This window comes from Chroicocephalus ridibundus, chromosome 1 (assembly GCF_963924245.1).
Source record: "Chroicocephalus ridibundus chromosome 1, bChrRid1.1, whole genome shotgun sequence".
In the NCBI taxonomy this organism is placed as follows: domain Eukaryota; kingdom Metazoa; phylum Chordata; class Aves; order Charadriiformes; family Laridae; genus Chroicocephalus; species Chroicocephalus ridibundus.
Window position 1 is genome coordinate 17,748,749 of NC_086284.1, and position 24,324 is coordinate 17,773,072.

A 24,324-nucleotide genomic window follows, 5' to 3' on the forward strand; every position below is an offset into this window, starting at 1 on the left:
ACTGTGTTGAGTTTCCTGGGCCTCACTCTAATTCTTACTGTGCATCTCCAGCATCTCATGTTTCTTTTTTGAGGACCAGCTTCTGTCTCTCTTGCAGACTTGAGCCTGGGGACTTTTATCAGTCCAAGTGCCTAGAATTTGGTGCTGATACCCCATAAATCTTTTGCAGGAGCTGAGCTTGACCATAGTGCACAGTGGTTTCTGTTCTGGGGGGGGTCTAGTTCTCATTACAGACAAGATGTAGGATCTGGACCTTTAATTTACTCTCCATCAGATTCTTCCTACAGTACCTTAACACTGGAAAGACTCATTTATTTCACAGATGTATAATTATCCCTTTCCTCTGTTTGGCTGATTCATGTGGCTTAACTATCACTCAGCGATGCTGAGGACTTCTGCAGGAGGGAGGGAGGAGCTGCTCTTCAGGTCCTTCACTACCTCCCCAACTGGAACGGGCTGCTGCTCTGTCACCAGCTGACCTTTGCCCTAAAGACTGATGCACTTCGCAGAGGTGCAACAGGGCTGGTCCTCTGTAATTTGATTTTTGTTTGCCATGGAAAGGCATGGTTTGTTTGCTTTGCACTTAAGGCCCACAGTTTATTCAGGACTGTAAAACTCTTCAAAATCACATATAAGTAAATATGTGAAAAACAAACAAGGCTGAAAACTAGTCTGGTCAAAAGTGAGGCACTACTATTGCTTAATAATACATACTTACAAGGCTTCATTCTGCAGCAGAAAAATAGATTTTCAACCCTCCAAATATCTTCTGTGAGACCATAAAATCCTTAACTTAAAAAAAAAAAAAACAAGTTAAATGTTTGTGTTTAAAAGAGTACTGTGCCTGACTTTCTACTTCAGGCTGTTGTGAATGACATCAGAGGATAATGAGGTCAGTGTTTAAACTGAAAGTCCCAGTTTAACTTTTATTATTGTAAACTGCTTAAAACTGGAAATGTTGAGTTATAAAACTATGATAGGTAGATGGCACAACGTTAAAGAAATTAATTCCACAGTTTAGAGCTTCCTGTCCTGATCCTCCTGAGCCAGCCCTGAAGTCCTTACTCATTTCCTTACTCCTGATTCATCAAAGCATTTAAACGCTCTAGATTTCAGTGGGATTTAAGCATATGCTTGTTGATTCAACACTTTAATCAGAGAAAATCCTCACTGAAGTCAGTAGGAATTTTTGCCGCAAAAGACCTAAAGTTTCGCTCGCTCTTTTTTTTAATCTTGTATTTGAGTCTGCACAACTTGAAATTGAGAATTTATGTGTTTGTTAGTTGTTGCTACGCATCACTCCCTGCCCAGACCAGTTCTTTCACTTTGGCTATTTAATCTCTGGCTAGTAATATTAGTGGCAAGAGGAATTTAACAGATGGAATAGTGCTGGAGTAGGTGGGGATGTGTTGAGAAAAAGGTTATAATAATTTGTTTCAGGTGCCTCTTCTTTAGATCATATTTAAATACTGAGAAGAAAGGCACACTTTTTCCATATCCCCTCTCGAACTACCTCGAACGTTTAAACATCTTGAAGTATAGTGTAGCTTTATTTTCTATTGTTTAGGTGTAAGCAAAATATTTTGGGGAAAAAAAAAAAGGAAGTGTGTGGGAAAACACTTGGAGAAAACAGAATGGAGAAGATAGAGCGGAATGGCTCCTTAAATGTTACAGAGCTGCTATGCAATAACTTGATCTGCTGAGCTGCAGCCTGCTGGTGTTAAGAACTCCTTTACAAAATTTAGTGAGTATGAAGTGAGCAATGAATTCTAATGAAGCTGTGTTAAAACAGGGGGTTTTAACAGGCTTATGATATCTGTTTTGTCTGGATTCCTTTGGTACAAGCCTGTTAGAGTAACATGTCTCACAAGTTAAATCCGCAGGACGTCTTCTAGAGGCCAATGAGACACGGGCGTACACGCCGGCAGTTTCGGCTTTGCTCCCTGCCGCCGGGGCACGCTGCACCTTTCCCTTCGGCTTTCTAATCAAATTGAATGCCATTCAGCTTAATTTTTATTTTTTTAAAATTAAAAACAAAAAAAACCCCACTGCTTAACTTCTTAGAAACAGGTCTGCTGTTTAGCCCGAGCAGATGATTAATGGGAAAATGACAATTTTTAAGATTTGCAGCGAAGTTTGGGGTGGGGGGTGGGGGGCTGGATTGGTAAAGGATATAGCGTGAAATGTGCAGCAGCCCTAAACTCTCGCTGCTTTCCCTGCAAAGGGCAGGAAATTCCCCAAATTTTGCAAGGTGTCTCTTGCTTTACTGGACTCCTAGAAATAACATCCTTCACTAACGATGTACTTTCCTTAAATTCTCCACTGGGAAGAGCTTGAAAGTACGGCCTTGCTATTCCCAAACGCCTCAACGCCCTGGGAAGCAAGAAGCAGTGCTGATTCATTACAGCTTCACAATTCATAACTTTGGGCTTTTCACAATTGGTTTGACATTGCGTTATTGGGGGTGGTGTTGATTAAGCCAGCAATGGTAGTCCCTGCCTTTGCGTGCGGCCTGCTAGGCCCTCCTTTGGCAAGCCTGAAAGTTTTCCCGGTGCACAGACAGGAGCAGAGGGGAGGGGGGAGAAGGATGGTGTTCCATTAGAGGATTTTGTGGGTAAAAACCAAAGAAATCCTGTCAGAAAGGGGACCGCCGTAGCAGCGGAACGCTTGTGAGCGGGGCCGGGCCCGGCGGCGGGAGCGCGCCGGCCGCGCACCGCCGTTTCCACGGCAACCGCCCAGCCGCCGCCGCCGGCGCTGGAAGATGTCCGCCGGGGATCGGCGCTGCGCGGCCGGCTTCGCTTTCCGCTGCTTGCCCCAGAAAGCTTTCCCCTCCCTGGAGGACAGGGACATCGGGGAACGGCTCCTCAAATGGTGGGAGGGGGAGAGGCCGCCTCGCTGGGGACGGTGGGAGGGAGGGGAAGGGGTGGGCGGTGCTCAGGGTCGGGGCCGCCACCGCGCCCTCAGCGCTCCCGCTCTGAAGTGGCGGCGGGTCCCGGTCTCTCTTCCCCCCTCCCCCTTAACTGGAAGTCTCCTCAGTGTTTTTCAGGCACTTAAAAGGCTTGTTCTGAGGAGCAAAGGCGTTTATCTTTGCTTTCCAGAGTTAGCCAGGATCCGTCTCAGCGTCGCAGCGTTGCTTTGGTGCTGCTTCAGCAGCCGTCGTGCTCCCCCCACCCCCTCTCCACGGAGGTGGTTATAAGTGAGAATGAAAAAGAGAAAAAGAAAAAAATAAACTATACTTATTGGTCAGAATAGGACTTTATGTAGTGTACCTAGGCAAATTTGCAAAGTGAGTAAGTGCCTAGTATGTCTGCAGAATATTTCATCTCATTTTTCCATTTCAGGTCCATGCAAGGCAGGATCACAGCACAAGCGTTCAGTTTTGACCAGCAGTTTAAGCCCTATCAAAAGGATGAATTTGTTACGGTAGCTTTAAATCCTTCATATTTTAAGTTGACTTTTTTGCAGGGAATTATATCTATTGGAAAACTGCTTAATGGCAAACATTGTAGCAGTGTTAACATGCTATTTGCCATATCACTGTCTCCTTGAAAGTCGGTAATTTAGGTGTGGTGCACAAATCTTACTTTGTGGGTTAACTGTATTGTCCAGTAAAAATATTTTAGTCTGTACTAATGTTACTCTGTTTTAAGAGGGAGCAATTTAGTCATTCAAGATTCCCAAGAATGGGAATCGGAACTGGATGCTGATCTTGGCCACCGCATTTCGTGTTGGGAAGTCCACCCAGGGGAAGACTTTAAACAGTGTACATGCAGTTGGTACACTTGCTCACAGCTATTACTGTTTTGTCACAGTAAATACACTGTGCAATTAGACATGCATAGGCACCATATATCTGAAAATACAAGATTTAAAAATGTATTGGATACCATTGCTTTATACTGTGATTTTGGGCTCTTAGCTTTTTGAGACTTGAGTCTTTTGTTGATTTTATGGCCTCCACTTTTGTGGTCTGCAACATCAAATCTGTTCATCTGTTTGCAGACAGAAAAAACAAAATAATCTGTGGTTTTAAAAACAGTGTGGTTTTTACATTTGTTGTTTTAAAAACAACTCTTTGATTTGTTGTATGCCTATTTTATATTGTTATCCTGGATAAAGAGTTCAGACTCTTTGTATTGGTTGTCTGGTTGGACTTGATGATCTTAAGGGTCCTTTCCAACCATGAAGATTCTGTGATTCTGTGATTCTATTTTAAAGCAATTCACACAGAAATACACCAATATCTCATCTCCCACTGATAAACATTTCAAATGTTTGAATTTTACAAAATATGCATTTACTTTCTCAACGCTTGTCTCCTTTGAATTAAAAATGTAAAAATATCATTATGAAATTATGAACTCTGAGTAGCTGTGAATTATTTGAGAACAAAGGGACCATTACATTTTATAGTCTGATCTCTCTGTATCCCAGAGAGGTGGTAGATTTGGTGATGCAGAGTGTGAAAAATCCATCATTTTCTTAGCAGCTTCATCAATGATTATTCGCTCTGCTTGTATGCATATACATAAGTATGAGGTTTCTTAATTGGCTTATCTATCATTTAACTTGTCAGTTACCAACATTACTATGCATGTCTCCTTTTTTTAACTGATAAATCAGTTAAAAAACATCTTCTCCATCCCTTTGATAACTTATGGATGTCTTCTGTATCTTTTTAATATTTTTTGTGTGTATCTACACTTCTCCAAGCCTCAAATTTATTTACAAAATGTAAACTGTACAATCATACTTAGCATTTCCTTTTTTACTTCAACAACATTGTATGCAGAGATGATAGAATTGTTTCATCTCTTCTTCCATTTTCTGTACCTCCAAGGATTTCATACAACCTTTTTGTGTGTTCTTGGACTAAAAGTGCTTTACTGTAAAACATTAATACTGCATAAACATGTATTTGGTGGTATGATATTTAGTATCCAAACTGAAAGATCATACAGAATCTATTTACTAATTGGATCCTTATAATTTGCTTTGAAAGTGTCCAAGGCACTATAAATGATGATTTTATGTTTCATTTCATTAATTTGTATTCTCTTATTTGAATATTATAGGCGTTTTTTAATGATCAAAATGTGAACTCCAGTTTAAAGTTGCTCTCAGCTTCAGGACAATGGACTACATTGGGTAAATTTAGAATAAATTAATCTTAAATAAAAAAGTCTGTAACTATTTTCCTCTCATTTACCATTTTGTAATAATCACAGTTGATATATGTGTATCTTCACCTGGTTGAAATATCTTAAAGAATAACTTCTTTTACTAAATAATAAGAAAAGATTCTTACCTAGTTTGTTACTGAATTGTCACATTTTACACTTCTTTTTTCCTTAACCCCTGTATCGATCCATAAACTAAGCTACCAGAAGTGGTTTTAAGTGGTCTGTAACATCCTTGACCTGATCTTGTATCCAGACATAATCAACTGCCCTAATTGTGGAATTATTGTTCTACGTTATCCAGATAATATTTGGAGAAAGACACTCTTCTATAGATGCAACCACCTTACTTAGGACAAATCTGAGATTATTGCTCTGTTACAAATTAAAGTTGAGAGAGCGGAAGATTAGATAGAGCAAAGCCCCGAGCTTGTGGGAATATGTTATCTGCCCAACAAACGTGATCTGGGCGCAGAAAGAGAGCCATGTGATAGGTTGCTTTAGTTGCAATCATGACATAAGGTTGGCTTCTAGTTTGTTGCCATACCATTAACTGCTTATAACACTTGATTACGTCTGTAGATGGAGATGAGACACTAAAGGAGAAAGACCAGAAGCAAATAGCCCATTTTATGGCACCACTTTGAAATTGTATTTTTGGTTATGTAAATGACACACAAAATTTCCTGGAAATTGCATGTGATAATGTAATGGGATTTTAGGCATAATGTGAACTCTGATATCACCAAAGTGATTTTCCTTAATAGGAATATTTTAAAAGGGGGTACTGGGAAGTCCTCAGTTCTTTTGGTTTGTCTGCAAATATTTTACTGTGTGTAAATATTTAATGGAGCTGTGGGAATTTTCTAACTTTTCCATTTCAGCTCTCTGGAATTGGCATAGGTTTTCCCCACGATATACAATGACACTAGACATTGCCACCTTTTTGTCAGCAAAATCCATTTTCCAAATACTGTATCCGGCTGTTAAAGCTATTGAAATATATAAGATGCAAAAAATATCTCAAATTCCCCTTCAGGTACCTCTTTTTGACTCTGGCAAGCAAAAAGAAAATAAATATATTTCAAACCGTGGGTAAACCTTTTCCTGCTTTAGGCAAGAATTTTTTTAGGCTGTATGTCTAGCCTGTGACTTGCCAGTCCCTGTAGCGAAGGTCAGTAGGTTACATACCTCGTGTTTAAGAGCAGAGGGTCACTTGCCAAGTATCCCGGCTTAACTCCTGATTCCGCTCACTCTTCCTCAACACAGAAGTAATGCATTTTCTTCTGAGGACTGGAAGGGTTCCCTTTCTAAATCCTGAACAGCTGGTATACCCCATTTGCCCTTAAAATTTCATCTTCCCATTCTTTGCCTATTTTTGGTGAGGAATGTTGGCACATTTTTCTATCCTTAGTCTTCATGTGCATTTTTTGAAAATATAGTAAGAATTAGCTTTGAGTGGGAGGAAGTGAAAAATCATCTTCTAGTATTTTCTTCTTCAGACATGCCAATATATTAATCCAGATATATGATTTACTTATCACTGTGGAGCAACTTTTTTAAAAACAAGTTCCTGTTCTTGAAAGAAAATACTGGAAATAGGCTTATTTTGCTTTTTAGAAAATAGGAAGAAAAATTACATAATCTAGATTGATTCAAATACTGTATTTATTCCTTGCAAACAAAAATGTTAGGGTTTTTTTACAGGGGGGAGATATTTTGGATGCATAACATAAGTGGGGTTTAGATAGGTTCTTAAAAAACTCCCTTCTCCCTGACGTGAGCTTGGGCAGGAAGTATTTATTTATGACCCACAGAAAGATGTCAGCATTATATAAAACATCAATATTATATTTACTTTATGAGCTTCTTTGTTTTCATAATCCTTTTGTCTTTTTCCAGGCTGTGTTCCCCCTTTTACCTTCTCACTAAGAATTTATTTTTCTTTTTAATTCAGTGGGCGTGGTTTCACTTTCATATTTATCTCTACCTCCTCTTCTCTGTTATTTGTCTATCTCCTTTTCCTAAAATCTGTTTCTAAAAGTTCTTTACTTCTTTTTTTTTTCTCTGTGTCTAATCTCATTTTTTTCTTCTCTTGACTGCTTTTCATCCTCACCTTAATGTTATCAGACCATAACATCCTCAGTCTCTATCTGTTAGATCAAAAGGTGCCATAAAACATGGTGTCCCCAAGGAATGCAACATGTACCTCTCTCCCCAGGTCCCTGACGTGTTGGGATTCCTGGTAGAACCCCACAGTAGTACATTGTCTCAAGGACTTCAGCTTTAATATTAGTTGAAAGATAACATTTTAGGTAAACAATACACAAGGATATTCTCTAGTCTGTTTCATCTGATCGGACATATACTTAATCACCTATTCTCACAGGACACTTTTTTGCCTGTTGTAGGAGGGATTTTTTCTGCCCTCTTCCTGGCTGCATGGCAGAGCACCTGATAGTTCTGTCATGTGCATTAAGCCCCGCCTTCATCTGTTACTCTCGTATTTCTAAAATAGAAGCATCAAAAGGAACAAATTTGATGCATACCATGTTATGTCTTGAGTCTTGTGTTTTTAAATAGCTGCAATGAAAACTAAATAGTAGTTTTTCCTTGGACATATTACTGGCCTCGCACCTGTCAACAGTCTTGGGGAGGCAGGACTGTATCTGCTTAAGCTCAATTAACACTTGAAAAGTTATCTTCAAAGGGATACGGTTACTGTCTTTTTGTGTAAATAGAAATTAAGTATTTGCCTAAGAAAGATTCTTGAGTTGCCATGTGTACTTGAAGCTTTAATGATTGCTGTCTTTGAAATGGCATTTTAAAATCTGGAAGCAATTTTTTAGACTACTGTTATAGGTTATCATTTGCAAAAATTTTAGATGTCATTTGAACCTATAAATCATCAACCTGCACCTTTTACTTTTGAAATACCATCTTTTTAGTACAGAGCACTGAACTTGCAATATGTATGTTCTATATAAACTGTTCTGTAGATGTTTCCCTGAGGTAAAAATCTTTCTTAAACCTTGGAGGAATTCTAAATATACCTAATCTGGGGTTTATCTGCCCCATACTAGATATGCAATGTGTTCATTTAAAAGTATATTGGCAGTGCTTTATAGATATTCCAGAGCTAGCTGTTATAAGAAGCTTAATCTACTTCAGTACTTCTCAGCTCTTTGTTTTCCACTTGCAGATTTGTCAAGGCATTTCTTCTTCCTATTTTATTGCTCACTTTTACAGTGTTATTAAAACCGGTCACTCTTTTCCAGGAAATTCTGAATCTCCAATTTCAAATCTCACCTCTCAAATGGAGAATAGGAGCTTCCAGTATATTTAAACTTTTCCATTTGTAGTTTGATTTTCTGAACTACTGAATAGATTACAAAGCTCTTGATTTTTTTTTCCTGATGAGATTTTTCATAAAATCTTCTTTCAAAGCAGAAGTGTGTCTCCTTTCTTCCCCCTCCCCCGATAAAATCCTAACAATTTGAAGGCCTATAAATAGCTCTGTTTCTTATACTTCAAGCTCAATAACTGGGAAAATGTAAGATGTGTCTTTTTTTCTCAAGTCATTTAACATCTGATTATTATTAGTCTCGATTCAGTTTTTGATTCATAGGTCTTTAGAAAATAAGTTCTATGTTAGAGGCTGATTTAGCTCTTATTAAATATCTCATAAAATAAAAAGTCTATCCCTTCTAAAGGAAGCTGGAGAATTAGAAGTTAGAGGAGTCTGGAGGTGAGGGTGAGGGAGGGAGCATAAATAAATAATCAAAAATCAGTGTTTGTTTTTTTTCTTAAGTTGTAAAGCTGTAAGTCTTGTTTCTCCTGACTTGTGATTGATTTTGGTTACATAATTTGATTATTTTTTGATAGTCACTATGTGGACATTAGGAGAATGTCCAAACCTTTTTTCTTTAATAAATAAATGGTTAATAAAGATATGGTTTTCATAACCATATCTGTAGATGCGAAGCCAAGCAATTAAATGCCAAGCTTTTCTCTATAGCTCATTTTGTTTACATCACATTGGCCCAATAAAATAATTATAAAATTTCATGCCATTATTTTTAGCTTAAGTAGACACATTTTCAAGCCATCAACTTGTAAATTCTCTAATTTTTTTCTTAGTGTTGATTGGGTAGGTGGTATAGTTTACCTGGTTTTAGATAACAAAATGCCAGTCCTACTTAACCTCCATGTAATAACATACGGGAGACATCCCAAGAACTTTTTGGAAGTGTGGAGGCAAGAGAAATTTTAGGTTATGCTATGCTTGCAAAGATTAGGATCAGCATGAAATAATAGGTGCTCTTAGAAGCGTCATGGTTCATACATCCCTTTTTGGCATGTTTCTGTTCATGAAATACTGTCATCTAGAATGAAATTTGTGCATTTCCTAAGTACTAGTCTTTAGTGATCCTTTAGGTCAGTTTGTCAGGACACCACTTCATTTTATCTTTAATTGTATGGTCAAAAGCCTTTGATACTGTGATGTTGACCAGTCAAGGGAGCCTCCAGAGGGGAAAACATATGAGTAAAGTCATAGAAAGCTGGAATGCTGTGAATATTATCTCTGCCAAGACACATTGCCCTTGTGTTGCGTGCTCGCTCGTGCTTATGCTAACTTGTGCGTTCCTCCCCTCTCCTGTTCCAGAAACATTTTGAAGGGTGTTCAGGGGGACTTGGAGATGAGTAGAGAATAAGTTCTATCATTTGGTCTCAACACTTGGACCGTAGAGAGCTGATGGAACTGAATTGAGTCTAAAGCTTCTTAAACATGGACTCTAATGCTATTTGATGTGCCCTAAGTTATCCAACGCCACACATACAGATTGTAGATGTAACACTGTATATAGAAAAGATATGTGTCATTATGGACTGATACCTCATTAAGTAAAATACTGTAGGGCATCTCAAATGGCACTAGATGTCTAGGAGTAACAGGATCAAGCCTCCAATGACTTGCAAGCACAGAAAATGGAAAATTTCTAGAAGAATGTACTCTGCACTTAATGATTACATTTAGTACTCCAGATTCATACAGGAAGTGCTGATGGTACCTTTTTCATCTTCTGAAATAGCTGGTTTGTAAAGCTTACAGTAGCTACAAAATAAATTTTCAAAAAGTTCAGATATAATACTTAACAAACCAAAAATTCATCAGGGCTGTGTTCATTTTGGTTTTTACTTTGTGGGGTGCTGTTAGCAGCTATTGGCTTTTGTACTTCATCATGCCAAGTTTGGTATTTGTCCTCAGATTCTTCAAGGCTTAAGCTGTGGATTATGATTTTCTAAGGGTGTGATCTAAGGCGATGTTGAGTTTCACGTGGTATTTCATCTATTACTTGTTTTGGCTCATAGTATTACCAACAGGGGGAGCAGACACATGAGCCTTAATGGAGGGTAGTATGCAGATGAATTTAATGTTTTCTTTACGCTTGTTTCTTTCTTAGCTTTCTTTGTTTTTTGAGGGACTGTGTGATTGTGTCATACTTATGTGGTCTGTATTTTTTTTAAAGAATATGCCACACACAGCCATTTAGAGAAGGTGATTATTTCCATGCTGTATCAAATTACAAATTAGTACATGGAAATTCTCCTATTTTCTTTATTGCAAGAGACTTGGAGTGAAGCCTTCCTATGTATTTCAGGTTCCAAAGTGACAAAAATCGAAGCTACACTGGTGCCCTGTACACAGATTTCTATGTCATTTTTTGATCGGCTGTACTCTGAAGGAGTTGTCAGAGAAACTGGACATATTGTGAAATGTTATGATGACTATTACGATGATATTCTCATCTCCGATGAATTAAGGAAGGTCAGTATAGCAATGAATAATTTCTTATCATTTTTCATACTCTATTAGGTACCGTAAGGACACATTTTTCAGTATTTTTTTTTCTGACAATACATACTTTCTGTGGTAAAAATGGGCATCAATAGCCATGGGATAGAACCAATTGAGGCACTGAAGTGCCTGAATGTGTGAAAGCACTGGCTGTTTTCCAGGTGGGCCTTCTTTCCTTTTTAGGTGCGAGAAAAAGGCACAACCTTCTTCTACACACCCTTATCTCAAGTAGTCTGTGCTTGGTTGGGGGGGGAAATGCAGCTACTCATTTGCCTAGGAGGGGAAAACAAATGGTGCCAATGGAAAGGTATCATGATACCCAGAGCTGCAGGTTCACACAACCTTCCAGGTAGCTGGTGAAACTGAACGTACTCAATAGCTACATCCTGAAGCACTCCTGGCTGGGAATGCTGACCGTATCATATCTGAAGGCATTTAAGGATCTTTGTATATTTTCATTGAAACAAAGGAGAGGAAACTGTGAAAAGGGAAATTATTTTTCAGTGTTAACACTGGAAAAGGACTAAATATAGCTCCTGAACAGGCCTGCAAGGTAAAACCTGTTTGTTACACTCCAGTGGAGGTGTTAAAGAGCAGATTATTCTGAAAAAGGATCTCTCTCTAACAGTGGCACCTTCTTAATCAACATATGTCTTCACTGTAAGTGTTTCTTTTGACGTCATAAGCTAAAACAATTTTTTTTTACTTATGTTTGTTTAGCATTAGCAAAGCATAGTGTGGGAGAACTGGATTTTGCTCTTCCTTGTATATATAATCATCATAAGTACTTAATAATTATAGAGTTGCACTCATTTGCACTTGCCAAATCCTTTGAAGGATATTTGAACCAGTGACACTGGTTACAGGATGTGGCCTGAAATACTGGTCTGTCTTGTGAAGTTCTGGGAAAAGGAGAGAACTCAAGCTCAGCTTTGAATTTCAGATGCGGTTTGTAGCCTAGCAGTTCAAAATACTATGTATTTATTTCTAAGTTGGGTATGTGTGAAATGTTTTCTGAAAATTAAGTATACTGGGTATAGGAAAGTTTATTTAAAATAAATGATTGGAGTTTGAGTTTCTTTCCATTTTCCTTCCCTTGGAAGGGATGTGTGTGTCTGCAAGTTGCAAGTTGAAGGATTCACATTTGTTTGAAAGGAACATGATTCCTACTCATAAGACCTAAGATGGCAGAAAGAATTAAGAGTTAAAATCTTCCAGGATCGACGTCAAAGCTTCAGATGAAATTAGTCCACGCCCCAGGACGGTAGACTGTAGGGGGCAGCAAACTGTCTATCTCCTGATGTCAGAGGGTGGCCTTCATCTGCAAAACTCCATGTTTCTTTCCCACCTGTCACATCGTCTCTTGCTTCAACCAAGAAGGGGGTTGGGATACATATGAGGTGACCATCAACAACAGTTGCTGCCCTGACCCTTTGTTACTCAGGTTGTGTAGTGATATTATGAAGAGGACCAGAGAGTGTTAAGTTCATGTCTAGCTTTAACCAGTTTGCCTGAGTTGACATCTGCAGTTTGGCTGATGTGACTCAAATGTCTTGTAGCCATACTGTTACAATTCCTGTCCACCCTTACAGTGGGCAGTGTTGGGACTAATCTAGCAAGTCCTCTGTGTTCACATAATATTGCAGCAAAAGGCAGGTGAGAGGCATGGAGGCAGCTGGACAGCATGTCTGGTTTACCCAGGCTGCAGATAAAGACTCGCTAGAGTCTGCAGTAAAGAATGATGTGAATTTGAATGATGTCCTCTGGGACATCCTTAGGATTCCTTTACAAATGTGAGATAAGTGTGTAAACTTAGAGTAAAAAAGCAAACGTAGGCGAAGGTGCCGAAGACAAACTAATTGGCTGTGATTGACATACCAAATATAGCTGGGTTTTTTCAGATTATTGTTTCATTAGCACGATGAGCAATTAACCAGTGAATAACAAGACTCTTGAAAAATCTTCCCTTATGTCTTGTGGGCACAAATCTGACAGTGATTCTGCTTTATATTCTATCTATAAATTTTGAACATAATTGCATCATTGGAGGAAAGATTTAGAGAGAAGTACTTTATTTCCATCCCTAGTTCATGTATTTTATATGGATGTAAACTCTGTATGAAATACAGCAAAGTAGTTCCATTGTTTATAAACTTTGTTATTTTCCTGTTCCACAAGGTTTTGCTTCTGGAAGATTCAGACCATTATGACTTATTCAGTCAATTGGATCGCAAAGAATTTCTCTTCTGTCTTTTTAAGCATCTTTGCATTGGAGGAACTCTTTGCCAGTTTGAAGATGTAGTTGGCCCATACTTAGAAACTACAAAAGCTTTATATAAAGACTTGGTGAGGTAAGCATTTTCCGTTTTATGCAATTTTATATGTATGCGCTGTGCATAGATACTTTGTGTTGATTTGTGTAAATTTACTGTGCATTACTGCTTCAAAAATGGGGCTGTTAGTTAATCAATCTACAAGCTTATTTGACTTCACCTATCAAAATACTGTATAACAATGGTAGGAGTTCAATGGCAAAATATATGCAATTTTAATGGCATCTGTCCCACATAAAAACTTTTGTTATATTACATATATGGACATTGATACTTTGTAATTCACTCCCATTTTAAAGATTTTTGTTTCTGTAATCGTCTGCTGAAAACATGGTGTGGCACTGGAAGCAGATTGTGTGCCCACTATCTTTGATAAAATATCAACAGCTAAGTCTTGGATGTATAGTCTTGGACTACTTTCAAGCTGCTTTTGGCTTAGGATTTAAAAATTGAAATACTTCAGCTGAAATTTGTAGTTCTGTATATATTTTATTCCAGGTGATTTTTATTTTTTTTAAATACAGTTAGATTTTGGCATTCTTAATTCTATAAATACACTTATCGCAGCGTAAAGCTAACGGTGATAGAATCTGGCTGTTAGCGTGACACATGCTGTTAGCATGTTAGCATACACATTTTTACTAGATCTGGTATACGGAATTGTTTGGAATTTGTTTTTTTTTTTTCCTTGAGATTAGAGGTGATCGATCAGAGGTTCAAATTCAGAAAAAAAAGGGCAATTTTTTGGCCTGTTTTGATACATCCATATGCTGACTTCTCTGATTGACAAAATTTCTTATTTCCTGATTAGTGGGCAATGAAATGTACTTATCAGTTACACAGACTCATTCATAGCTAAACTAATGGGAATATAAAGATCATCAATGATATTACTAAAATTTTATATTATATTATACTTTGCCACTTATAATTAAGTATTTGTGGGATACTATAAAGAACAATATCAACTTGCACAGTGGAAAACTAAAATGAGAGATACTACAAGAACTCTGATAATGTGGATACTAAGTAATGCAACTACAATGTACACTACAAGGGCTTCAAATCACTTAAAGTAGGAATTGATATTTTTCTTCGTTCTCACTCTATTTGGAATGGTGTGATGACCAATGGTTATTTCATCTCCTATTTTAAGATTATACACAAGCATATTAGGAAAAAGATCGTGTAAGGTGTATTTGTCATTAAATCTGTTCTTAAAATGTCTTTGGATAAACGTAAGAGTAAAATGTGTATGTCTGAACAAAGATAAAATGAAAGGATTAGACCCAGTGATTCTTAATCACCTGAATATTTCTTTACTTCTGTGGCACTTGTGTATAGATTGCTGTGTCCAAACAAAATATTTAAAACAAAATATTTGTTGGTTTGGGGAATTTTTTGTAGTACTTAACCAAAGAAGCTTAGACATCTTTAATAACTTCTAAGCAGCTTTCAGATTTTCTAATGGTCAATACTTTTCAGGGTACAAGTTGATTTAGTTATGTGCTGTTTCCTGGGTCATCTAAAATAAATTATTAAAGTAGCAAAACAGTTCATACTTTTAGTGAAACCAATGAAACAGAGAAATTGAGCATTATCAATATTCCAAGATTTTTTAGAAATAACGAACTTAGATTGCTGCATGTATTAATTTGAATACTGTGATTAGTCACCAGAGCTTTCTTATTAGTGTGATTAGTTTTGATATTTTCATATCATACATAGATGGAAATCAAGTGGGTTCTTCAGAAATACAGAATATGACTTAAAAGGATCCATCAGTGCTTCAGCTCTACCCTCCCTTTTCTTTCAAATGGTTCACTTGACACTTGAAACAAGCTGTGTGTTACTCTAATCCTTGGCCTTAGTTGACTTTGCATTGACTACAGCTCTTTCTGCTCTTGTGTTGCTGAATTGACCTAGGACAAAGCGCAAATCCAATCAGTTCCTTCACTTTCTTGCTTCCCTTTGCTTTTGAGTTGTTTGCTGCTACGCATGCTCAAGTTTTGTTCAAAGCCACTCCTTTCCTTTACCTTTCTATCTCCTTAAACCTTTTCCCCTTCATTTTCCTTTTCCTGACGTAAAATTCAATAAGGATGTCAAGTAGTTCTTGTTACCTAAAAAAAAGCGTCTGCCAAAATCTTCCCTACAATTTCATCCCTCTTTCAAGGTTTGCTTTTTCTATACCCTCAACCTGTTCCCTATTGGCCCTTTCTGTATTTCTGTGATTTTTCTCTGGAGCGCTACTTCTGTCCTTTATGCAATATCAAGAGAAAACCATTCAAGATCCACTCTTTTTTGGTGTTTGGGTGTTTGCTTTTGGTTTAGTTTTTATTTGTTTCTTTTTTTCTTTCCAGTTGGCAGCTTGCTTTCTATCCTCCAAAGTTTTGAAGTACATCTACACAGTTCATGTGACATAACTGATCTTCACTATTTATTTACCTTGTGTCTCCATTTCTGTGCCTACAAATGTCTGCTTGTTTCTCACTGCCATTGGACCTGGCTAGCAGTTGCAAAAGAAATTCACAACTAAATGTTTTATCTTGCTCCAATGATATTAAGTTCTCTGTTGGTCCCATGAGAAAAGCTTTTGATCTTGACATTTCAGACTTTCCTTTCCCAATCATGATTGTCTCCTGCTTTGTCTCATTTCCCCCTGCCCCCAGTTTATCCAAAATGATGTTGCTGTTTTGTTACCACCTTCGTAAGAGAAAAGGCCAGTGAAAGGATAAGCGATACAGCTCTGCAGAGGGACATCCATGCCACAGTCTTGACTGGATTTCTAATTGCTAGTCCATGCTGTGCACTGTTACTTAGATCATTTTTGCACAAATTACACCAGAAAATAAAGCAATGAAAATTACTTTCTTACGGCCTCTTATTTTCAGTAAAAAATTGCTAAGGAGAGTAGTGGCCTATTAAATTATGTTTACAAAACAGTTCACCTTCAAATTCCTGTTGAAAACCAACTATTCTTTAAATTCTTCTTTTCTTGACTGCTTCTTTTCATCCTGGATTGCCGTTGCATTGGAAATGTTCTACTCTTTGAAAAGTGATATAAAAACTTTTTGTGGTACTAAAAAATTCTGTAAACTGTACTCTTCTTAAGCTTTAAGTTTTATGTCTTAAGGGCTCAGAAGGCTTGGTGAAAAACAAATTGATAGCACAATAATTATTAGCTGCTAGCTGATGTACATTGAAAAATTGGCCCCCACAGATGAATTTAGTCTAATCATTATATGCTTATAGAGGCATAAACCACCACTGTTTGGTCCTGTAACAGTTTTTCTTATGGAAAAGAGCCTTGGCATGAAGAGTTCCACAAAAGCGTCTCTAGTACTGGGAATGGCAGACCTATTATGAGCTTTTCCCCACTTCTTTTTCTTACAGCCTTTCTTCTGGCCTTTCCTGAGTTCTAACTCTAAGGCATTAGTGTTCAAAATAGTGCCAAAAGGTTTGAGATTTCATTTTATTGAAGTGTTTCCATGTATATTGCTTTATTATGTAAGAATGCAATAATCTTTTGAAATTAGCCACTCTATTTTACAAGCACAGCTAGGGACTTCCAAATACAACTATTAAATGGCAGACATTTTCTCCTTTGTAAAAAGAGCAATAATTACTTCCTAATGAATTAATGCACAACTTGTTGTCTGTTACTAATCCACCAGTAATTAGTCTGTGACCAGTTAAATCCATGCAAAATTTTAGTGTTAAGTGTCATATCCTGTGTAACGTAAATATTTTCAAAATGCTTCTCGTAGTATTTTTGGTTTAGTTAAAGCATACATTTACATGACAAAAACTTGTTAGCTAAAATATAATCTATGAATCTTTATTGATAAATCTTGCCTTCTGTACTTAACCCCTGATTTATCTGACAGTGTCTCTCTGTGGTGACAGCTGCTGTAGTATCTTGTGTTTATTGTTCTCTTCTCCTTCCTTCCATGCCACCTCTATGCCCTTTCCCCCATAACAAATGAATTTATGTGAAAGCATTGAGTTGTTCATTTAATGTTTGGAAATCGTAATAAAATATTGACTGTAAGGTTAGGATATAAATACAACCCGAAGTGAATTGCGAGATGATGAGGAAGTTTGCTCTTCATAAAAAGACAATAGACTCACATTAAAGTGATGAAGGAACGACCATATTCAATGAATAGTTTAGAAGTTAACAATTTGAAAGAAAAAAGAGGATATTAAGACTATTTTTAAGGAAATACTATCCTCTTCAAGAAGACAAGGTATTTTTTTCTAAAACCTTTTTAGGAAAAAAAAAGAAAAGAAATAGAGCAAACGAGCTTGTCAAAGGCAACCTTCTGGTTTCTTTCAAGTAAGCAAGGGAAGAATCTCATCTGATTTTGGCAGATGTATTATTTTGCCTTAAAAATTAACCAAAGTTCTAGAAATATACAATCCGTCTGAAAAATGACTTACAGGAAGCTAAGCACAAGGGGAAAATGTCTCAAGGCAGCAGAATAATAAATAGGAAGACTTATTCTCTGTCACCCCTTACTTTCATATCCTAGATATATATAACGTAAAAATTAAGAAAGCAGAAATTGAAAGCATTGTTTTCAGACACAAGAATGTGAAGCCAGAGTAACTTAAATACAACTGTAGCTTTTGGGGGTGGTGATGTATGGTAGAAAGCGCTAACCCCACTGACCCTCTACACCTTGTTCTGAAAGTTGTCACTCTTTCAGCGGAGATGGTTGAACAGTTTCTGAACTGCTGTAGTTTACAGCCTGGTACATTAGCATAAACTGACATCCGTGTTAAGTTTATCTTAATATGCCGGTCTGTAAACTGCAGTGGTTCAGAAGCTGAGTCATGAACCAGTTGAGCTGTCCCTGCTGGGAAGGCAGTAATCTCTAGAGGGGTGGTAAAGCAGACAACTGAGGCCAGTACCAGTTTCAGCAATGCCTTTTTAATCCACTGTTGAGTATATCAACAAGTCAGTTGCAACAAAAAATTCTGAGAAAGCCTCCTTACTGACTCACCACAGGAAAGATCAGCTTCACTGTATAAGCTTAATTCATACATGACTGTGTCATTACAGATGAAATCAGCTCATCGGAGAGTCAATTTCTTTTATTAGCTGGAGAGATTGAATCAACAAAGATGATGTGTGTTGATTTAGGGTTTGTTTGTTCTTATAAAAAGAAGCTTTGTGAAAGCAGTGGTAATAGAGGGCTGCTGTCACAGACAGCTTGGAGCTGGTGCAGTGTACAACTAGGCTGCGTTTAACACACATCCCCTAGTGACTTAGCTGTATTGGGACCTTTCCCAGGAACTGAACCTGTTTGTGACAAGGCAGGTTTTGAGCTATGCATTTCTTGGAACTGTGTAAGTATGGAATTTATAAGACTCAACAACTCCATAGGGAGTTAATGTAAATAGGAATCTGTAAAATTACATAAATTAATAGAAGTTACATAATCTAATTAACGAAGAAATGTAAGCATCACTTCAAGCAGATCTGAGGAAAAATGACATATTTAAAAACATTTAAGTTTAAAATATGTAGACATGCTTTGCAATAATATCTTAGTGTTATTAATAATTGTGATGGAATAAATGGCACCCCTCACAACAAACATAAGTCTAGAAATATACAAATTCAGACCCAATACCATCCTAAGCTGCATAGCTGTCTGTATATACATCATTTCAAAGGATAAAAAATGAAGCTAAATTATAACCATATATTAATTAAAAATGAGCTAAAGTCTGCATTTCTTCACCAGTACGGCTGCTACCTCTTGTAGTCTGCATTACGATGCAGTTCACTTTGCAAGTGTTTTTTTTCTCAAAGAATATGTGAAAAGATTTTTATTAAATGTTTAGCTGAATAACTTTTCATAGGTGTCAAAATGCAAACTTTATATTGGAGTCATCTAGGCCTGGGTAATATTGCTGTGATTTAGTAGCTGAAAACAGTGAAACTAACTCAGATGACTAGATACGTTCAATAGCTTTCAGTAAAATGTCATAATATCCGTGTTCTCTAACAACGGTCAACATAGCTTTTCATAGTCAATGTGACATGAGTTGAAGTTTAACTACTAATTTGAACTTGGTCAAATTTGAGTGAGAACACAGTGCATATGTTAAAAATTTATTTTTTAAGTGAAGGATTCTAATAATCAGTGCTTACTGTATGTATTAAGTATGTATTATTCCCCTGTATTTCAGTGTTCAAAAGGATCCTGAAACAAAAGATATACGTATTATTTCTACAGTCTTCAGAGTGTCTGCATATGTAAGTATTAATAATTTTAGTACAAGATTATAGTGGACGTCACATGTATAACATGAAAATAATGAATTGACGTTTACACAAAGAAAGCATAATATTCCATTTTTAAGGGTTTATTTTTCCATAGTTGTTGTCATTTTGTATTCATGAACTCTTTCCCTGATCTCACCCTGCTTTCTTGTCCTCTTTACTGACTCTTCATCAACAACGACCAACTGAAGTTTTATTTGGTAGCTCACTAAAAATAGGTTTACTGGATTACACTTGAAGTCATAATAGTCATCCAGAAACTAGTTTATGAAAAAACCATATCTTTAGGTCTGAGTAATTCTGCTTTTAGATCTACTTGAGATAGCAGCTAAGGATTAAGAATCCACTCTTGACTTTGTATAGTTCTGGTTTTAGAAACGTTGCTAGAGCTTTCCAAATAGCTTGTATTGCATCTGTTTTCTGTAAAGACTGCAAGTTTAGTACGCAGAAAGTTGGGGTGGTGAGATGACTGCTCACCTCTTTTCCCCTCCCTTGTCAAGTCTCATTCCTATCTGTTTCTCTTGCAAAATCATACATTTACCATCAAGATAAGTTTGAGAACTGGCTGCATGTTTACTAGATTCAGCATATCTGTCATTTAATTGTTACAGTAGGATGAACTACTCCAAATTCTTCTTGAGTAACCAGAATATGTAATAATTAAATGTCAGATAATGTACCCACTTTCAAAAGAACTAGCTGATGTCATTTCAGACTGCACAAGCTTCCCTGTAAGCTGCCAATAGCCCAGCTGTTCATCTGTGGATCATCATCTTTTAAGTACTATGTGTGATTCATAAAAGGCTTTTGGAAGGTTTTTGAAAATAAGCGCTTTATGGTTGTATCAAAATGCAGCTTTCTACTAGACTGTGGACTGTAATACAAATAAAATAAAAAAGAAAAACCCTGTTAACTTGATGTTCTACTGTTATTACTGGGTCCTCCCCATCTCCGAATCAAGTGTATTGATGTGAACTTTGCACATTTCTGTGTTTCGGTAGATGCATGATATTTAAGAGTTCCCCTGTCTTTGCCATACGTTAAATATCATTAGTATTTAAAAAAAAAAAAAAGACAAAACTTGTCAACCTTTTGAAAACAAAAAAAAAGTGGATGGATGAAAGAAAATCCAGTGTAAATACAGAGCAGGCTATCCTCCCTGTAGCTTTGGGGGGAAATTGGGCTTTACTGCACATTCTGAAAATTTGTGAAGTGAAGGAGAATTCCTAAATTCTGGATTCCATTAAAGAACATCCTGAAGAATTTTCTCTTGGAATAGAGAAAGCCTTAAACGTGTCTGTCTAGATTGTTTGGTAGCTATGTGGATCAAAACTCTTTGAACTCTACTTGGAAATTACAGGAAGGGCTCCTACTGGAGCACAAATGTCTTGTGCGTGTGACGAAAAGTTTCTCTCAAGGAGATAACTACATTTCTGCAGTAGATTTAGTTTCTGAGCTCGTGTGGTAAATAACCATAGAGTGTGTTATTATAATCTTAACGTTGAGCTGACAATTTTTAAGCCATGTTTTCTTGGTTTATATCTGAAAGAAGCGGACATACTCTCTTAGCCTGATATAAGTGAAAAAAAAAGCTGTTCTGGTAAAAGTGACTTGAAGAGCATCTGAGAAGTTAGAAGAACACACATTTCTTCAAGCTGTATTAGTAAGTGGACAAATAAATATACTTGTATATTTCCACAAGTACAAATGGAATCAGGAATTAAGAACTTTATGTAACACCATACTGACACCATCCATTGGTTTTTAAGCTGTGGCTAAGAAGCCCTTATTTTGGAAACAATATCTAAAAAAGCACACTATTAGAGATGTAAATATTTCAAGGCATTAAGGTGTAGTTATACACATCTGTATATCTGTTCAGCACCAAAACTCCATACACCTGGGCATCACAAATACCCGTGAGAGCTTTGGGGCTTGCACATAATGAAACATTGTTACAGCTGAAGTATTTGGATGCCAACTGGCATTTTAGAACTTTCTTTACCTGAACCTGAATCGTGGCAGTGTCAGACATCTGTGTAATGCACAGTTTATTCAAAAAGTATTTCTAAAAAAATTGTTTATTAAATGATGCAGTTCTGAGAGATGTTCAGTGGTATCTTTATTTCTGTATTATGCTATGCATATGTACTCTTAAATCATCAGCTGATTATGTGCGTTCCTACAAGGAAAAAATAAAATGATCCTACTCTAACATCAGTAAATCAATCGTTACACCCCCTGCACGTCTGAACCGAAGTCCACACTGCAGATGGAATTGGTATGATTCTGAATTCGTGTCCGTGCACCCTGTTGCTCTAAAAACCAGAGCAAGTCTGTGTAAATTCCAGAGGCTTTATGCTCAAGTATTTCAGGGTTTTTATGACCTCTTTTACTAATTAAAATAAATTTAAGATCCCTTTTAATTTAATTAAATTTTATTTATTATTTTCCTGGTACCAGGGTTGGTATATTCTGGAGTTTCTTGAAATCCCTCATCACCAAAACTTAACTTTTCTTCTTGAATTGTTGAACAAATTTTTAGTGTGCCAATGCTGCCTTTAAACAGTCAAAACCTCAACTGACATTGGTCAGTTCCATAAGGACTGCAGGAATGGGATCTTCAGTAGCAATGGGAAAAAAGTTTAATTAGCAATCACATCTTGATGCTGGTCTTCTCTTGCTTTTCTTTGGTTTCGTGCGTGAGTTTAGGTTATCTTTGGATCAAACTCCAAAGGCATTGTGATGCCACGTACTGTAAAATCTTAAAGCTTGCTCTCCTTACTGCTATTGAGAATCCAGTGTTTGATACACATGCATACCTCAAAACCACCCGGAGAGGGCTAGGCTTCTTAAAATTGGAGCTATGGAGCTTGTATGCTGCGTTGCTTAAAAATAGAATGCTATTTTTAGCTTGTGGCATTTGACTACCATTGGAAAATACTGTGAATAAACATTATCAAATGTCTACCTGTCTTAAACAATGCTTTTATGGTGGTGCTTATCTTAATTTAAGATTTATGGTTTGGAATAGTGCACCAAAAGAAGACACCAGAACACGTAGTATCCAAAGAGGATATAGTTCCTCCTGTTTGAAATAGCAGGAGAGAAAATGGGATGCCAGTAACAGCTACTGGATAAAATTCACAACCCAGACTTTTTCCTTCTAAGCTGACTGCCCTAACCACTGAGGGAGGTTACAGTTTTCATGTTTTCTTGGTCCAAAAAGAGGTGGATTATTTTGTGCAAAGGAAGACAGCTTCAACAAAGGAATGTGAGAGATGTGCCTCTAATCTGGAATAGTCTGTAGTCCAGGAGTTTAAAATTTTCTTGGAGAAAATTGACAAAAAATGCAATATAGCAATTTCCTTCAGGCAAAAAAGTGGAACAGAACATACACCTCTTCAACTCTTGTATAAAGGTGTTCGGGAGCAGGAGGAAACTGTACTGTGATTGAAAGGAAAGGAGGTGTCAGCTAAATATTTGTTATCTTTTAGATGTTCAATTATTAGACTAAATGAATTAAAAAAAATCAACCCTCCAAAAATCCCCCCACCTGGTTTCTGGATCCCCGCTGGATTCGAAGCGCGTGTCAGGCTGTGCCGCCTCATCAGCGCTGAAGCTTTTCTTGAAGCGGGCAGAGGGAGGGCGTTAATGGCAGAGCCCGGTTCTGGAGCTGGCTGTCACCTGAACCTGTGTTTCCAGAATGAGGATTTTGGAGCTCGGTGCCTGCACTCCCTTCAAACCCCTTCTGAGGACCGGCACACAACATGTTTTCGCTAACAGTTCGAAGTTGTTAACGAGAGCTGTAAGGAGGGTTTTCCTTAAATGCAAATATTTGAAACTGAACAGATGCATTAGCAAATGTTAAGTGAAAAAGAATTACTGATAAATATAATCCCTAATTTTTTTCTGTTTCAAATGAAACATGATCGGACCATTGTATGTTTAATCATCTGTATTTTAGGCTCTAATTGTGTAAACACACGCTTACATGGTTAATTTTACGTTTTATATTAATATTCCATTTACCTCAAGGTTATTGGAACTATTCCGACAGAACTGGTGCGTTTTGTGGCGTCAGGATCCTCACAGAGATGTAACACTGCTTAAATAAACTATGGTGTATCTATTCTATCTTTTGCCATGAAATAAACTGTTACAACTGGAACAAAATGATACATTTTGCTCAGTTTTTTATGAATTCTTTCATGGGTATCCGTGCTGTCACTAATACTGGTTGTTTGATTTTATTTCTTCTCAGGATGCCCATGGCCTGTGTTACCCTTCCAGCCAAAGCCACCAGCAGACTTTTGCCTACTTGATCGTGGATCCCTGCAGGCGACACGTCCACGTTCTGTACCACTGTTTTGGCACAAGTGTATCTACCAGCTCGTTATAAACTTGGCCATCCTCCGACTTTATCACCGGGGCGGCCTTCTCATGGCACCGATTCAGACAGAAGCTGCTGAGATTTCTTGTGAGGAAGGTGCACCTCCATGACAGCCTCCGCATGGCTCCACGCTCACGTACATATTTCTGGGTGTTTTTTTAAAAAGTTCTTCTGTATTTAAAAGGCACGCTTCTTGAATCTCTTATCTTGGCAGTTTTGTCCCCCCCTTCCCTCACCCGTTTTATCTAATAAAAGGTATT

At 37.3% G+C, this 24,324-nt stretch overlaps 1 protein-coding gene across 1 annotated transcript; it reads left to right on the plus strand.

The window, feature by feature from the left end:
- Positions 1-2,752: 2,752 nt before the first annotated feature.
- CFAP300 (cilia and flagella associated protein 300) lies at positions 2,753-24,295 on the plus strand. The gene is made up of 7 exons (XM_063329955.1): positions 2,753-2,871; positions 3,342-3,423; positions 5,076-5,148; positions 10,844-11,010; positions 13,219-13,391; positions 19,578-19,644; positions 23,936-24,295. Exons 1-7 carry the CDS (start codon positions 2,762-2,764, stop codon positions 24,071-24,073), a joined length of 810 nt encoding a protein of 269 aa, XP_063186025.1. The 5' UTR covers positions 2,753-2,761; the 3' UTR covers positions 24,074-24,295.
- Positions 24,296-24,324: the final 29 nt, after the last annotated feature.